Source organism: Mirounga angustirostris, unplaced genomic scaffold (genome assembly GCF_029215605.1).
Source record: "Mirounga angustirostris isolate CCGP_5_RB_7025 unplaced genomic scaffold, mMirAng1.0.hap1 SCAF_12, whole genome shotgun sequence".
NCBI lineage: Eukaryota > Metazoa > Chordata > Mammalia > Carnivora > Phocidae > Mirounga > Mirounga angustirostris.
This window is the reverse complement of record NW_026991720.1, coordinates 12,793,290-12,808,184: the sequence shown is the minus strand read 5'-3', so window position 1 is coordinate 12,808,184 and position 14,895 is coordinate 12,793,290. Positions and strand designations below refer to the sequence as shown.

The 14,895-nt window shown below is 46.5% G+C and overlaps 1 protein-coding gene across 7 annotated transcripts in view; it reads right to left on the bottom strand.

Annotated features, from left to right (window-relative positions):
• The window catches only part of DENND11 (DENN domain containing 11), a 44,166-nt gene that overhangs the window by 8,600 nt on the left and 20,671 nt on the right, over positions 1-14,895 (bottom strand). For all 7 annotated transcript variants that reach the window (XR_006788684.3, XR_008505222.2, XM_054505168.2 and 4 more), the window contains exons 4-5: positions 6,284-6,437; positions 793-931 (exon numbers count right to left, since the gene is read on the bottom strand). Coding sequence is in view for 5 of the 7 variants with exons in the window: in XM_054505168.2 (XP_054361143.1) it covers positions 793-931; positions 6,284-6,437 (293 nt within the window). In the remaining 2 variants the exon portion in view is untranslated. The remainder of the gene's footprint in view (positions 1-792; positions 932-6,283; positions 6,438-14,895) is intronic.

The window sequence follows — 14,895 nt, the reverse complement described above, 5'->3', positions numbered from 1 at the left end:
ACCAGCGACGCCTTACCACAGCCAACAGACGGTTTCCAGTCTTCACCTCACGAGGTCTTGCTTAGGATCTGGCACTGGTGACCTTCCCCTTCCCCACAGCTCCTGCCTGGGGTAAGCCCCGCATCTCCCGGTTCCCGCCCTTCTTCCGACCGCCCCCGCTCAGTCACGTCTGCCGTCCCGCTGTATGACTTCACCTCGAGTGCCTGCATCACCTCGAGTGCCTGCATCACCTCCCCTCACTCGCGCTCTCCCCGAGGGACGCCATCCAGCCCGCGGTCACCGGCACTCTATATGCCACTCTCAAATCTTCATCTCCAGCCTGCCTTTCCCCCAAGGTCCTGACCCAGCCGCACCAGCGCCTGGTGTCCACTTCGCATACAAAGCCAATGCTATCCACTCCACCCCTTCTACTCCTCCGGGACCCCCAGCTGGTGGCCCCACCATCCTGGTCATCCTAGACCCTTCCTCCATTCCCTCACACACATCAGAATCACAACCCAAATCACACACCAACGTTTGCCAGGTTTACCTCCGCAGTGTATCAGAATCTATCTTCTCTCACATCTACTCTCTCTCACCAGACTACGGATGTGTCCCCCAACCCACCTTCTGCTCTGCTGCCAGAGCCCACATTCTAGAACACAAGTCCAACCCCGGCATTCCCAGGCTGAAAACCTGGGACCCTCTTGGGACAGCCCAAACTCTTCTGAACTTGGTCAACAATGCAAAGACTCAAGCAGTTGCTACCCCAGGACACCTAGGAAAGAAAACCCAACTCTGGCTTCTAGTTACCTCTATAGCATACGACACCCACGGGAGGGGGAGAAAATATCAAAATGCGCTTTCGAAGTAAGGCAAATTTCCAAAGGATGATGATCTGTTCTCCAAAGAACTTGATAAACTGAGACATGCAGCCAGCTGGGTGTGTGATCTGGAAAAAATAAAGGAGAGGAAGAGATGAGCCTGTTCAAAATGTGAAAAACGATTCAGTACAGCTGTGTGCTAAACAACCCCCCCACCCAGCCCACAAACTCCAGACCACAACCAACAGAGGCACTAAGGGACGGTTACTTCTACACAAAATGGTATTGTTCACTTTAAAGTCTCACTTTTAAATGAGATTTCAATACTCCAAAAACTCCCCTGATACAATAGATGAAGTCTGAGTTTCGGGATCATTAAGTACTTTGCTCAGTAGAGAGGGGCGCACAAGAAACAATGCTGAACGTGCTTTTGAAAAGTCAGAAAGAGAAGTTTCTGAAATAACAGTATGCCCTCAGTGAGAACATTCAGCTCAAAACCATTACCGGGCCCTAATGGTTCACAGGGAGGCCGGTGCTGGGCTTGGGGCTGGGAGAACATTCAGCTCAAAACCATTACCGGAAGGGGTGCAGTGATGAGCTCCCCAAGCGTACGGAGACTGCTACTGTGTCAGGTGAGTATCTGTGCAGGTTACGGGCAGGAGGACCTCACGGGCCCCCTTGCCCAATAACCGCTGTATGTGGGGTCCAGCCTCTTCCTTCCTGCCAAGTGCAAGGAGCCTGTTACCCCCTCAGGAGCCCTGAGCTGGGAAGACTCCAGGAGCTCTGACCCCGGAAAAGCTGAATTCCAATCCCAGCTCTGCCATTTACTAGTGGGCGGCCTTGAGGAAGTTAGCCAACGCTCCCTGTTCTCTCCTGATCTGTGAAATGGGGAGACCATCCTGCCCCTCACATGGCTCTCAGGACCACCTGAGGAAAAACACATGAAATGCTCAGCCTGCAGGTGCTGATGAAACAGGAAGTCTTCAAGCTCTGCTCCTCAGGAGCGCTTTGGAAGGTCACTTCCGAGCTCAAGTGTCCGAAGCAATAGCGCTCACCACCCACTGGGGGCGCTGGTGAGCGCACCTCCGAGGAGCTGTGCCCACAGGGAGGCCGGTGCTGGGCTTGGGGCTGGGAGCCCTGGCGACCCGCAGCATGAGCCTCCCTTTCCAGGGTGGGCGATGTCCCCGCACCTGTGCCTTTCACTTGCGCTTCCCCCCCCCTCCCGCCCACTGGCAGAGAGGCTGCCCTCCTCTGAGGGTCCCTGTCCCACCCCTGTGCCTACTCCTCTCCCAGATCTCCGGGAGGAGAGGCACTGAACCACCATGTCTGGTCAGATTCCTCCAACCCCAATCTTTCACAAAAAGTACTAAGGCAATGAGACAGGAACGGGAACCCAGGCCCTGCGGGCCCCTTCCAGCCTCCCCTCTGGTGATCCTCAGCCCTGAGGACATTCTTCTACTGCATGAAGGCCTGCCAGTGTTTTGCCCAAACGTGTCCTGGGCCCTAGGATCCCAGAATAAACGATCAATCCTTAATTCTGGTCTTATTTATTCATCCATTCAAGGAAGCACGGATACACTCGGACAAGAAAGGTTTCTCACATGCTAACTTTGCACCAAACACTGTGCTAAGCAGGCTCGGTCCAACAATGAACTCTGGAAAGGCCCAGCCCTTGCCCCTCATATAGTATAGAGACTACTGGGAGAAGCAGGTGTAAGCGATCAAATCCCAGCCTGAGAGCTGATGGGAGGCAGCAGACGCTGCAGGAACACACAGGAGGTGCCCGACCCAATTCTTGGAGAGACACGGAAGACTTCCTGGAGGCAGCGTGTCTCAGCTTGAACACGAAGGAGAAACTAGACCGACAGTGTTCTTGGTAGAGGGATCAGCATGTGCAAAGGCCCAGAAACAAGAGACAACACGTCACTTCCTGAGAACTGCCAGTAACTGAGGCGCTGGGCCGGGACTATGCCAGGGCAACGCGGGAAGGGGTTATATTGAGGGACATTTCTCCTGCTTTCACCTAAATCTATTTCCCGGGTCTGGGCCTCATTCTGCCGTAGCTTTTATAGGAAACTCTTTTCCTGACTTATGCAGCTCCCTCCTTCACGTTTTTCCCTCCGACCTTCCAGGGGACATACTCCAGGCTCTCTTCACTCCCTAACCGTGGCCAGCAACCCTTGGGCTCTCTCTCCATCCCTTGCCTCCCCTCTATCCCGAATCCCTGCCCAGGGACTCCATCCGCTCCCTGGGGCTCAGTCCCTATTATCTGTCCCACTTCCCCACTTCCCAAAGCGGGGCATCTACCAGGCACTGCCGGGGCCCTCAGAGAGGCCTCAAGCCTTCCTTCCTCCCTTGCCAGTGATTTTTGACTCTGCAACCATCTCAGATCTGACCCCGAATTTAAAAACTTAAACTTTTCTTCACGTGTGTGTGCGCTCTGTAAAAATTCACTGAACTATATATGTGGATTTTTTTAAACTTGTGGCTACAAAATATTATGTTTCAAGAGAAAGCTTCTATAGACATTTCTTTATATGTACATACATGTGATATTCCATAAACGACCACTGGAATCATATATATATATCATTGTTTCACGTGCTGTCATTTTCCTCCTGGTCCTTTCCTTTTTCACACATATATGCATCATCCCTCCATATCTTATCTCATCCCCAGGTAATATATGTATTAATAACCTTGTATACACCCAAGCATTGTCCCATGCAGATGTATGCGTGTGTGTATTTATACCTACCCCTGAGGCTGTGATTATTTTACAAAAGTACAAGATCATATCACATACAGTTTTCTGCACTTTGCTGTTCTCACACAAACACACTTCCTGGTAGACCTTCCACGTCAGTGACGTATGTTCTAATTCATTATTTATACTGGCTATATGATATATGGGGCATTCTCATTTTCTACCACTCTATACAATGCTGACTTAAAACATTCTTATATAGACATCATTATATTCTGGTGGTTTATAAATAGAGGGCAGATCCTAAGGAGTGGGATTGCTAAAGCAAAGGGTACATGCATTTTTAGTAAGTACTAACAAATTGTTTTGTAAAAAGGTCATTCACATTTCCATCTGCAACCTATCGCAAAGTACCCTTTCCCCTGCATCACCTAGAATTTGACATGTATGTTAATGAGCTGCCCTCAAGGGAGCAAAAGCAGAAGGCAATTTTACGTTCTCTCCCCTCTGTCCCTCCTTCGTGGCCTGTTGGGGAGTGGAATCCGGGGACACCCAGGTCAGATGCTGCTCATCTCCCTGTGGGTTTGAGATAGCCCAGAAGCAATTTGAGAAGGAAAAAACGGGTCAGAGTTAGGAGTGGCAAGGAAAGGATCCAGGGTTCAGTCAATACTGACCCAGAATCGCCTTAATGACCCTCTGACCATTTCTTAATTATTGCCTCTCAGGGCATGCCATGGTGCGGGGAAATCTTTAAGCGACGTTCCCTGGACTCCCATGGCAGCTGGCTTCCTGTTATATTCCTCCCCTGGGATGCAATGACTGGCAACTGGAAGGCAGAAGGAAGGGAGAAGGAGCTCTCTTCAGTTTCTCACTCCTGCTGGTATTTCGCCAGCAGCAGAGGACATCTCTGACTCTAGCCTCCAGCTTCTCCCAGCAGCTCCAGCTGAGCCACGCCCCTCAGCAGGTCCAGCATCAGCAGGTGCACAGTGCCTAAGACACCTGAGCACAGGCTGTGTAGGGCCCCTCCTCAAGCCCCTGGGAGGGTGCATTCAGTAGGCAGCCTCTAAGAGGGCCCTCAATGATCCCCACCTCTTGGTATTTACAGCCTTATGTAATCCCCTCTCCTGAGTAACTTGCTTTAACCAACAGAAGATGGCAACATTGCAGGGTTGTCATGTCCAGTTAGGTTACAGAGGATTTTGATTTCCATCTTGCTAGGAGATTTTTTCACTTGCTGACTTTGATGAAGCAAGCCACCATGTTGGAGAGACCCATCTGGCCACGGACTGAGGACAACAAAGAGGCAGCGGTACTGAAGGCCTTAGTCCACTAGCCCTCAAGGAAACCAATCCTCCAACAACTGCATGAGCTCAGAAGTGGATACTTCCCCAATCGGGCCTTCAGACGAGACCCCAGACCTGGCTGATACCTTGACTATGGTCTCATGGGAGACCATGAAGCAGAGGACCCAGCCAAAACATGCCTCAATTCCTGGCTCACAGAAACTGTGAGATAATAAATATGCACTATTTTAAGCCACTAATTTGGGGGTACTTTGTAATGCAGCAGTAGATAACTAACAGAAGGTGGGAGTTGTCTATAATTACAAATATCTAGATTCCCTTGTTCCCTTTTGGCTCCTTCAGTCTTCTAATGCCTAGATTATGGATTCCCTGTAAATTAAAGTATCTTAGAATATCTAACGTAGTTTGTGTTTTCCTGGCAAGACCCTAACTGGTACTTACTGGGTTCAAATTCCATAGTCAAGTATTTAAGGTTCTCTACAATTTGATTCCAACCTATTTTTCCAAACATTTCTCTCCTGGTCAGTTGACATAGAAATTCAATCCCAGTCAAACTACAGGCAGACCTCATTTTACTGCACTTCACTTTATGGGGCTTCGCAGATACTGCATTTTTTATAAATTGAAAGTCTGGCAACCTTGCATCAAGCAAGTCTACTGGCGCCATTTTCCCAACGACAGTTGCTCACATCGCATCTGTGTGTCACATTTTAGTAATTCTTACAATATTTCAAAATTTTCATTATTATTGGGGGCACCTGCGTGGCGCAGTTGGTTAAGCGCCCGACTCTTGGCTTCAGCTTGGGTCATGATCTCAGGGTCGTGAGATCAAGCCCCATGTCAGGCTCCGCACTCAGCGCAGAGTCTGCTTGAGGTTCCTTCTCCCTCGCCCCCTCCCACTCATGCTCTCTAAAATAAATAAATAAATCTTTAAAAAATTTTTTCATTATTTCAATAATTTCAATAAATATATTTATTACTTCATGCTCATACTCATCTCTGTACCCTCCCAACACCTCACGCTTGTGAACTGTAAATGAACACATTCTAGCACACAGGCAAAGGACTTCAGAACAAATACGTAATTAAGTAGCATCAGAAATATGGAAACTATGAAATACTACATCTATTCATTACATTCTTCATCTTTCATCTTTTCAGTTCAAGGGTCTGGTTTTAAAATATCTAAGCCAGTAACCGAATCAAGTCCACCTTCTCCCTGCTGGGAACCCACCATGACGGGCCTCTCATCCCACACGGCTTTGCACCATGCTCGCAGCAGTGCCTAGAAAGCACATTGTTGCCTTGTGTTTTACAAGAATCCAAATGCTTAGGTCAGAAACCTATCCAAACCAGACTTTGGGCATAAGCCCAAGACATAAATTCCTAATTAATTAAAAAAATAAATAAACCACCACCACTGTAGCAGACTCGAGCCCAGGGCCATGTGAGCGCACGGCTAGCCCTACCTTCATCTCGGGATACATGTATCGGTGGATGGAAGGCAGCCAGTAGACGGGGGGCAGGCTGCTGCCTCTCCCCAGACCGGCATGGAGCACCCCTTTCTTGTCCTCGTAGAATGCAGCCAGATGGGAGTAATGTCCCGGTGTCTCCAGCTGGTGTCTGCAAACACACACACGCACAGTGAGAAGAGCTCCCCGGCCCAGCTCGGCCTCTCACTGCCCTCACCCCAAGGCCTAGAACGCTTAGGAACCAACTGATAAACTGAAGAGACCCCCATTTTGAGGTTGCCTAGGATGCCTACTTTGGTGTTCCAGAAGATCCTCATGGAAAGCTCAAATGTGGGGTCTGATACTCCCTGGCGCAATCAAACACATTCTCCTCCTTGTGGGAAACTCACAGAAGGAACACACTCTGACTAACGTCTATCGTTCTAGAGTAAGGTGTGCTCAAGGGTGTGCCCCTTCCCGGAGAACGCTGGGACAGGGACAGCTCGCAAGACCCCAAATCCCCTGCTTAAAGCTGCTCGCTGTTGAGAAACCATGCTTGTTTGCTTTGTTAAAGGAGACTCAGAGGAAGTTTACCCCTCAGTGTCTCAAGGGAAAACAATTATTACTGGATGTCACCAGGCCTTATACTTTCTGTATCAAGTAATAAAGTAATAAAAAATTCAGAATCTCTTATTTTTCTTACTGGGCCTGCAGAGACTGGGCTGTGGGGAGCCCTGTCAACTGTCCCCAAAACCAAGAAAGCCACACGGAATCCCTGGACCATTTGGACAATGGAGAATCCTGCCTTCAAGTCAAGCACAGGAGCGTTGTGGGTACTCTGTGGCGCCATGCTGAATGGAGGTGCTATGGGTTGAATTGTCCCCCTCCACTCTCCTCCAGAAAAAAGATCTGCTGGAGTCCTAACTCTCAGTACCTAAGAATGTGACCCTCTCTGGACACAGTCTTTACAGAGATAATCAAGTTAAAGTGAAGTCACTGGGGTGGATCCTAATCCAATAGGACCAATGACCTTATCAAAAGGGGGAAATCTGGACACACTGAGATACACACAAGGAGAACGCCACGTGAAGATAAAGGCAGAGGTTGAGAGTGATGCATCTATGAGCCAAGGAAAACCAAAGGTCACCAGCAAACCACCAGAAGCCAGGAGAGAGGCAAGGAGCAGATTCTCCCTCGTGGCCGCAGAAGGAACCAACCTCCCGACGCCTTGACGTCAGACTTCCCGCCCCCAGAACGCTGACAGGATTTCTGTCGCTTGAAATCCCCCAGTTTGGGGTACTCTGTTATGACAGCCTTAGGAAACAAATATAGGGAGGAATACACAGCATTAGAATCTTTTTAGTCTTATTTTCTTGGTGCCCTACAAGTGCCATCATATTGCAACAATCAAGAATCCAAATTATGTCCAAATCATGGTTGACCATGGAGTGACCATGACCGCAATAGGCAAGCGCCCCAATCCATCGTTGTTGGTCTACCCCAAACTCGGACATAAACCGCTCAGAGTCAAGATTCTCATAGTCCAGCCGGGAGCCAGCTGCCTCCGAACTGTCTCTTCTCCAGAGTGACTCCCAGCTCCCGATGTCACGGTGATGCTGCCACTCCACACGGTGACATCTCCAGCAAGTTACCGAACTGTTCAAAATCTGCCCTTTCCCCCACCTTGCCTTCAAAGAGAGATACTAGTCCCACGACAGTATCCTTTTGAGGGGCAAATGAAATGAAGTAGAAAGAACGCTCACACAGTTCGTGCCCCACTTCGGTCACTCACAAACGTGAGGCTCCTTCCTCCCCAGCAATCCTGCAGTGTCTAGCCGGGTGCACGGTGAGGGCCCAAAACACCGGGTAAAGGGGGGAGATTCAGGCCAAGCCCCTGGAAGAGATCTTAGGGCAAATTCACATTTAAAAGAGAGAAAAAAAAAAAATCAACATCAAGTATATTTTAGAAACTTATTACTCCGGTAAGTTCCTCTGGGGTGGGGGAGAGGCTCTCTAATTCGGGGGTTCCTATACGTTCCGTTTTAAGCTTTGCACAAGAAGGCAGTCACATGATGTAATAATAAATGCCTATGAGAGGTGGGGGCTTATAATCCTTTCTTTGACTCTTACTCGCATGCTCCACGGGAAACCATGGTGGCTCAGCTGTGTTTAATTCTGAGACAATGGCAGATTTCAGATACTCTTCAAGGATGTGTGTCCAACTGATGAAAATTTGCTTAATACAAAATAACGCAAAGATGATTAAGTTCAAAGGTGTTTTCAACTAGGATGTAATTTCCCTAAAGGAACAGTGAGAATTAGTTTACCGTATTTTCAAAACTCTGTTTTCTGCACTAAACGGGGATGTATCAAGGGTAATTTCTACTCTTTCATTTTCTAGGTTGTTGACTGGGTGCTCAATTGTCTTTTCTTTTTGACTACCTTATAAAGCTATACTTGAACCGAGTTTCTTTTTTTTTTTTAAGATTTTATTCATTTATTTGACACAGAGAGAACACAAGCAGGGGGAGCAGGAAAGGGAGAAGCAGGCTTCCCGCTGAGCAGGGAGCCCGAAGTGGGGCTCGATCCCAGGACCCTGAGATCATGACCTGAGCTGAAGGCAGACGCTTAACTGAGCCACCCAGGCGCCCCTTGAACCGAGTTTCTAAAGAAAAGCTCACTAAGTCAGAGAACCTTAGACAAAAAGCTATGTCCTCTGACAGTCGGAGATATCACTGACAGATGGCACAGAACAAGGCAGTAATACGGAAGACAGAATACGAGCACGGACATAAATATAAACTGGCAGTTCCGGATCAGTTTTAAACAACTGTTGTGTGAGATTTTGCAATAAACAACACTGATGAGCAAGCCATAATACCAAGATAACCCAAAAGATACTGAAGCAAGGCTGAGAGCTGGAAGGTGTGTTGAGCTTCAAAGACGTGCAAAAGGGGACCTTCTGGGCGATCTTGTCTAGAAGGATGCCTAGACAAGGAAGTGCCACACTGAACACAGGCCAAGCCATTTATGGAAAGTGTCTAAGAGACATGATATCGTAAAAACTAGAGAATGACATGCACAATATATACTACTGATCTGAAGCCTCAGGCAGGCTTCTGGGCCAGATCGAGGGTTCCCCTGCAGGACCAGAGACACTGGGGCTCTCCTTAAGCCCAAGCCCCTTCATAGGTAGAACATAAGCTTACGTGACCACGCAGATGCCCACTGCAGCTAACCCTGCCTTCCCCTACACGCCCCGGCAATAAGGTATCCAACGTGAGAGTCAGAGATGCGTTTGTACGACAGTTACCCTTCATTACTCCGTGTATTCGCTCCTGCTCTGAACCTGTTTGTCCTCTGGCTTTGCAAGTACAGAAAAACAGGCATTCCCTTTTACTGCTGGTGGACGTACAAAATGGTACCACCTTTCCGAAGGGTCACCTGCAATTTGTATCAAACTGTACACCGCATGTACTTTCTGACCCGGTGACTCCAGTTCTAGGAGTGTGGCCCAAACGACTACATCTGGATATGAACAATCATTTACCTACAGTGATGCTCATGTTTACAGGGGCGAAATACAAGAAACAACCCAAAAGGGGCACCTGGGTGACTCAATCGGTTAAGGATCTGCCTTTGGTTCAGGTCATGATCCCAGGGTCCTGGGATCGAGCCCCGCATTGGGCTCCCTGCTCAGTGCGGAGTCTGCTTCTCCCTCTCCTCTCCGCTTGTGTCCTCTCTCACTATCTCTATTGCTATTTCTGTCTGTCTCTCTCAAATAAATAAAATCTTTAAAAGAGAAACAACCTAAAAGCCCAGTAGCAGTGATACAGTTAAGTCATGATACATCTATATGCTGAAATGCTCTGGAACCACCATGATGTTGAGAACTATTATGCATGATATTCATGGAAAGATTAACATACCAACTCAGACATTTTAGATGCTGAGTGACCTTGACATTCTTTTTTAAAAATTGTGTATGTATATATTTATACATGGGAAAAAGACTGGAAAATTATAAATGTTAATAGCAGATATGTCCGGCTGGTGGGATCATGTTCTCTTTACTTTCTTGAACTTTCTTTTTTTTTTCAGTCTTCTACAATAATTATATGATAATTTTATATTTAGTCTTCTAAACTTTTCACTACAGAAAATTTTAAACTTATACAAAAAGTAGAAAAAAGAATCTTAAGCCCCATTACCCATCAATTAGCTTCAACAATGATCAATATTTTATCAATATGGTTACATCTACACCCTATTCCCCCACTGACAGTCTTCTTCCTGGAATATTTTTTTTTTAAAGATTTATTTATTTGACACAGAGAGAGACAGCAAGAGAGGGAACACAAGCAGGGGGAGTGGGAGAGGGAGAAGCAGGCTTCCCGCGGAGCAGGGAGTCTGATGTGGGGCTCAATCCCAGGACCCTGGGATCATGACCTGAGCCGAAGGCAGACGCTTAACGACTGAGCCACCCAGGCTCCCCTTCCTGGAATATTTTAAAGCAAATCCCTTATCACAACATTTTACCCATAAACACCTTGGTATACCTCTCTAATGGATAAAGTCTATTTAAAAAAGAGCATAAACACCATGCCCTTATCTCTCCTAACAAAATTAATAATGAAGCCTGGATACAAATTAATACCCAGGCCACATTCGAATGATACCAACTGTCCCCAAAATGTTTTACAGTTGGCTGTTTGAATCATGATCTAAGCACGGTCCAGAGATCTCGTAACGTGTTCTAAGTCCCTTTTATTCCATAACACTCCCTCCTTCTTTTTCTACTTTTTTAAAATGATAAGGTAGTTCTCCAATGTCTTCTGATTAATAAGAACTAGTCACAGAAAGGACTAACTAGATATTGAAGCTAAGAGTTGTGGAGGAAATCTAGTAAATAAGTTTGGGGTAGGAGAAGTAAGAATGAATAGAAAACACAGATACAGTGTTTTCAGAAATCAAGTCTAGTCACGGCTGCAGTCAAACATGGCCCCGACCTGGGCTCACCTCACACATGCCTCTCCCCCCCAGAGCCTCACGCAAGTCCCTCCTCCCGTGTCACCTCGAGCCCTCTGTAATCACTAAGCTGGAAAACCTTCCTAGTGTGACTGCAGATCTAGGAGCCATGAAAAAATAAATGACTTCAATGAAGAAAAACATCTGCGTGACAAAAGGTAATGTGAAAAGATGAATGACAGGGGCGCCTGGGTGGCTCAGTCAGTTGAGCATCTGACTCTAGATTTCAGCTCAGGAAATGATCTCAGGGTGGTGGGACTGAGCCCCGCATCGGGCTCCGTGCTCAGCGCTGAGCCTGCTTGGGATTCTCTCTCCCTCTCCTTCTGCCCCTCCCCCCAATCACTCTCTCTCTCTCTCTCTCTCTAATCTTAAAAAAAAAAAAGATGGATGACAAAGTGGAAAAATATTTTCAATTTATTCCACAAAGAACAAATCTCCCTACTACACAAAGAACTCCTAGAAATTCATAAAACAACTAAAGGAAAAAAAAAAAAAGAAAGAAAACTGCAGCAAAGGTTAGAAACGGTTCACAGAAGAGGAAAAACAAGTGGCTCAAATATAAAAGTGCTCAATCTCACTCATTAGAAAAATGCAAATTAAACCTAGACTCATATACCATGTTTTATCCTTCAGAACGCCCAAACTCTCAAAGTTTTATTTTGTGTTGGCAATGTTGGGAGGAAACAGATTTGACAAGAGCTATCACAATTACAAATGCCTCTTCCTTTTGAACCACCAATTTCATTTCTAGAAATTTAATGTACACATACTCTGTTCATCTGCGAAAGGATACTTGCACACAGGTATTCAGTGCAGCATTATCTGTAACAGCAAAAGACTGGAGATGACCAAACGTCCATCAATAAAAAAGACTCGCTAAACAAAGTGTGGTTCTTCTGTATAAGGCACATACACAACATACACAGCTGTGAGAAACGATAAACTCTCTGTACAGATCCAAGAATAGATCTCCTAGATATCTTGTTCATTGAAAACGGCAAAATGCACATCAACGTGGATAACCTGATACTCTGTCCATGAAAGGGGGGCAGATAAAGAATATACATTTGTGTTTGCATATACACACATATTTTGGAAAGACAGAGGAGAAATTGACAGTAATTACTGAGATTATTGGATGGATATGGGAACTGGACCTTTCATTTTTTTTTTAAAGATTTATTTGAAAGAGAGAGCAGGAGCCGGGGGAGGAGCAGAGGGAGAGAGGGCGAAGTAGGCTCCCCGCTGAGCAGGAAGCCCGACTCAGGGCTCCATCCCAGGACTGAGAGATCATGACCCGAGCTGAAGGCAGATGCTTAACCCACTGAGCCACCCAGGTGTGCCTGGACTTTTCATGTTATGCCAGTGGTAGAGTCTGCCTCTCTCTTCTTCCCTGAGCAACAGATCTTTCTGATTGTAGCTCGTCACACAGTCACCTCGTTAAGGACCACAAATAGCAGACCTTCTTGCTGCCAGGCGTGGCTACGAATGAAGAACTGGCCAATCGCATGTAAGGAGAAGGGATGTGTTTAACTTGGGGCATGCCTGTGTTTTTCCTTTGCCTGCAGGCGGCAAGTACATGACCTGGTGACAGTGGGTTGGCTTCTACCACGCGGGCAAGGACAATACTCTAGGAGACAGGAGCATTCAAGACAGAAAGACTTGGGTCCCAGGATGACCCCGCAGAACAGAGACATCTACCCGCCCCCCCCCGGACAATTTGTTCCCCCCTCCCCCTGGGACTGTTGTGCTAGAAAAGCCGTACGTCTGTCTCCTTTGAGTTACCGTATCTTGGGTCTCTTTGTTGTCGCGGCTAAAGCAGAAGACGGTACCTAGAAATGAGTTACCCCATATCAGAAAACATTGTGGCCTTTGGCTCAGCAGCTGGCAAGGGAAGGGGGTGAGAAGAGGTGTTGCAGCCCAGAAAGCTGGGAGCCCTTTTTACACTGTTGCCCAAACTTGTTGGAACTGCAGTAACTTGGAAGACAGGCCCTGTGTCACCCGAACTTGTAACTTCAGGGGAAACAGAAATAAAATGTTGATTGCTCCTGATTTTCAGGGAGCCAGTACAAGAGGAAGATGCAAACAGGCAAGAACTGGCCGGTTTGCAAGCTGAAACGGAAGGGAATGCAGCCGAAGGGCGGTGTGTTCTGAGTCTGCAATACAAATTCAGACTCCAACTGTTTGGGGATCCCAAAGGACTGGGGAAGCCAACTGCTTTTGTACCCCAAAAGCAGGAGGTAAGAATTTCTCCCAAAGCTTCTATGAAAGTCTCCAGTTAAGAGTGGAGTCACGGGAGTCGCGCCCATTTGCAAAGATCAGATTTAGGGTGCAGCCTCGGGGGTGGTTGCCATTAAAATGAGGAAAAGATGGATAGGCCAAAACCAGAAACCAGTAACTAGTCTGTAGTCCAGTGATTTAAAAACTAAGACCCCAAAGAAATTTTGGCAGTGGATACTTTATCTGGAACTGACTGGAAGCAAACAGACCAGAAGCCTATTTAGTTTCTGAGGGACCTGTATTGCCACACAGAAATCCTGGATTTTAGACTAGAAGCATTAAATGGATGAGCCTCTATGAGGTCTCTCTTGGGATTGGAGGAATGTTCTCTAGTGTGAGAAGAAGAGTGCACATGGATATCTGAATAGTCAGAGGGGCTGCTGATTTTGCCCCCAAATCCATCTGTCCTGTCCCTTTCTCGTTTGCAACAGAACCACTCGATTTTTAACTGATCACAGGATCCAACCTAGAGACTACTTCTTCCAGTCTCCTTTGCTGTTAGGTGTGTCTTTGTGATGGAGAACTTAAAAATGGTATGTGAGAAGTGATGATACAATTTCAGGGGCTCTCCCCCTTCCCTCTGCGCTAGATGCAAACAATAGTGGTGAGCAGCTTTGAACACTGGAGAACATCTTAGAATACGAACTTCACTCTTAGGATATGGTAGAACAATCCAAGTGAAGAAGTGTGGGTCCCTAAACAATTGTAGGGAACAGCAGGCTTCCCACCTTGAGCATTGCCCACCAGCAGACTATTACATCAGAAAAAATCTTCTAGCTTATTTGAACCATTGTATTTTGGGGCCTCTGTTACTGCCATTTAGCTAGGACCCTAACTAATATAATGCCACCTTATAATTTTTAACATTTGAGCCATGAGAAAATAATGTCTACTTGGGAAAATTATTTTTTTTTCCCCAAAAGGAATAATTTTTTTAAAAGTGTCAGGATCCCAATAAAAATGTTTTTTTAACTCCATAATCTTACTTCTGAGACACAAAGCTGAGGAAATATTTCAAGAACAGAAAAAGAAATCTATATGAAAGTGTTCTCTGCAGTTCCAGAGTGCAGAGGAACAATTAAAAAAAAAAAATTAGAAACATGCTAAATGCTCAACCACAGGGAACAATCAAGAAAACTTATGGGACAACTCTAGCATTATAGAGGTATTAAAATAACCATCAACATGATAAATGCGGCGGGCGAGGCAGAGAAAACGTATGTATAACCAGTGCATAAAAGAAACAAACGGAACGGGAAAGTTGAATATTTTCTTACAGGTGGAACGGTTCCTGAAATTAAAAATAAAAGACATATCTCTAG